Below are 2581 nucleotides of genomic sequence, written 5' to 3'. Positions count from 1 at the left end.
CTGCAGTTGGATGAATGAAGTTACTAGCAGTAACATTCGACAAGACAACCACTTGATGAAATAATATAGAGAAAACTCGTACCTGTCTCAAAGGAAATTGTTCGCTGCAATGCCTTTACATCAGGAGAATCATGGAAGACAAATCCACTTAAGATATAACCAACTACAAATGCAGCCAAATGAAAACCAACAACAAGCAACAGGATAGAAGCTCCAAATGGGGATTTAACAGCCTCAATGTTAATTGCAAGAGGAGCTCCAACACAGAGAGCCGTCACAAATACTGACAGTGGAGGTAAAAACGGTCGAATAGCATTACAGATACGAGGAAGGAAGCTGTCAAAACAAATATGTAAGAAAGATAACACTCTTTGAAAAAACATAGAGAATAACACTTTTATCCAAAACTATAGATATAACTACCGGTTTAGAAGCAGGCCAAGAGCAATAGGAGCCACCACAATCTGTGTAATGCTAAACACCATTCCTTTTACATCTACAGGCAGTCTCTTTCCAATGAGCAAAAGCGATAACAGGGGCGTCACAAAAACCGCAGATGCAGTAGACAGGGATGTCATAACTATGCTTAATGGTGCCATCTGTGGATCGGTGAGGAAAGTAGCGTAATTCGAGAGCTGCGCTCCACTAACACAAGACACCAATGCAATTCCTGCGCCTGATTCATTTTATGGCCAGAAGTTAGAAAGCATATCCCACCAGGTCTTCCAAATCTTAAGATAGCCCATCCTCACCTATGGGTGTTGGTAGACCAAATACAGTTACAGAAATTAGGGAAAACAGATACCCTAGAAGGGGCTTCATGACAAACTGGCCAACATAACCAACTACAATTTCTACTGGCCTGTTAAAAGCTTCAACGAAGTCCTTTTCACTTGAATTTACCCCCACTGCAAACATCAAAAACCCTAGTGCAGGTGCATAGTATCTGCGAATCAAATAAACAAATAATGGACTAATGGCTGAAATAAATAACTTTTTAAAGGAAAAAACGTTATTCGTCTATACAATTAGGTTTCGTAGAGATACATGGCAAAATGCAAATAATTATAGAAGGGTGATTTGGGATGCACAGACCTGGTGGTAAACCAGGTAAATGAAGGTGGGAAGATTAGAGCTAGCAGCGTGCTGCCAAGGACTACATGAGGAAGGAATGAATTTGCCTGCTTCAGAATGTCCACAATAGCCACTGAATTTCGCTTAACTGCCTGAGAAAATTAAATACGTATTGTCATGAATTGCAAATACACGGAAAATTATCCTAACAAGAAGTAGTTGATATAAATACACGAGACAAACAAAAGAATAGAGGTGCGCATGGAAGACGAAGATTGGGGTTCCGATCTGTAAAGTGAAAGGAGTGGAAGATGGAGGGACGTTGACGTGGAGTCGGTAGATGAGAGTGGAGAGGAGTGGAGAATGGATTGGTGACGCATCGTAGTAGAACTGGTTTTTGCCTTGAAGTATGAATGGGACAAGGGGAGCTCACAGTATGCAATTGCTTCAAGGAAATTGAATTCATTCTTTTATTATCTTATTTTCTTTGAACAGCACAGCACAATTTTTGTTTGGCCGTCCTCTTCAGACGAGAGCTTCCCCTGAACACGATTCTATTCCCTCGCTTTGTTGACCACCTACTGTCTTGGAATAATAATATTCCCTTAGTGTTAGAACAATTCTTCAAATTTTAAACTACAACTACAAAAATACTAGATGTCCTAATCTTTTTCAATTAAGTCCAACTAAACTGTTAAAAATAAAAATTTACCCACAAGTCACTTTCTTTCTATTTTATTACGTTCGTTTTCTCTCCTTCAATAAACTGCTCATTTTCGACACCTCCTTCCTTCTTTTTTGATTTTTCGCTGCATTGTAGTGAATTTTTTTACGTATTTTATTTAAAATTTTACGTTAATTATATATTATTTTAGAAGTTTGTAATTCTACAAGGTAGTCTTTGCAAAATTGAATCATCTTTTTTTTTTTTTTGACTTGCCACCGTTGTCATTTTTTTTATTCTTATTATTTAAATTTTTCTTTGTCATCTTTTTTATTATGATCATTATGTTATTATCATTCTCCTCATCTTCATCTTTTTCTTCTTTTATAATTTATTCAGAAAATTAAAATACAAATGATACACAATACTTTAATTTTGAAGCAGCAAAAATTTATGTAATGTGTTTTAAAAATTTGTGTGCTATATATAATAATTTATATACTTCACTAATAAAATAAAATATGTACAATACATAAATTTGAATATACAATACAAAAATCTTGATTTATAACACAAATTTTTAAAGAATTACATGCAAAAATTTGTATACTATGTTTTAAAAAATTGTGTATACAAAAATTTGTATATATTAATTAGGACAATTTACATAAATAAATTGTTTGTCTTTTAAATTTAAGCAATTGCATTCTTTTAAATATGAAAATGTAAATATATATATATAGAAACAGGTATTGGTAGTAGCGGTTTACGTAAACACATCATCCGCTATAACCAACCGCGGAATACATGCAAATGGAGGAACACAGAAACAGCTAAAGGCTG

At 34.7% G+C, this 2581-nt stretch overlaps 1 protein-coding gene across 1 annotated transcript in view; it reads right to left on the bottom strand.

Annotated features, from left to right (window-relative positions):
• The window catches only part of LOC107488185 (probable sodium/metabolite cotransporter BASS5, chloroplastic), a gene marked incomplete at its 5' end in the record, with an annotated part of 6541 nt that extends 5309 nt beyond the window's left edge, over positions 1-1232 (bottom strand). Inside the window, 4 exons of the mRNA XM_052261632.1 lie at positions 75-336; positions 424-676; positions 753-946; positions 1096-1232. Of these exons, the coding sequence (XP_052117592.1) occupies positions 75-336; positions 424-676; positions 753-946; positions 1096-1232 (846 nt within the window). The remainder of the gene's footprint in view (positions 1-74; positions 337-423; positions 677-752; positions 947-1095) is intronic.
• Positions 1233-2581: the final 1349 nt, after the last annotated feature.

This window comes from Arachis duranensis, chromosome 5, assembly GCF_000817695.3.
Source record: "Arachis duranensis cultivar V14167 chromosome 5, aradu.V14167.gnm2.J7QH, whole genome shotgun sequence".
In the NCBI taxonomy this organism is placed as follows: domain Eukaryota; kingdom Viridiplantae; phylum Streptophyta; class Magnoliopsida; order Fabales; family Fabaceae; genus Arachis; species Arachis duranensis.
This window is presented reverse-complemented; position numbering and strand designations above follow the sequence as displayed.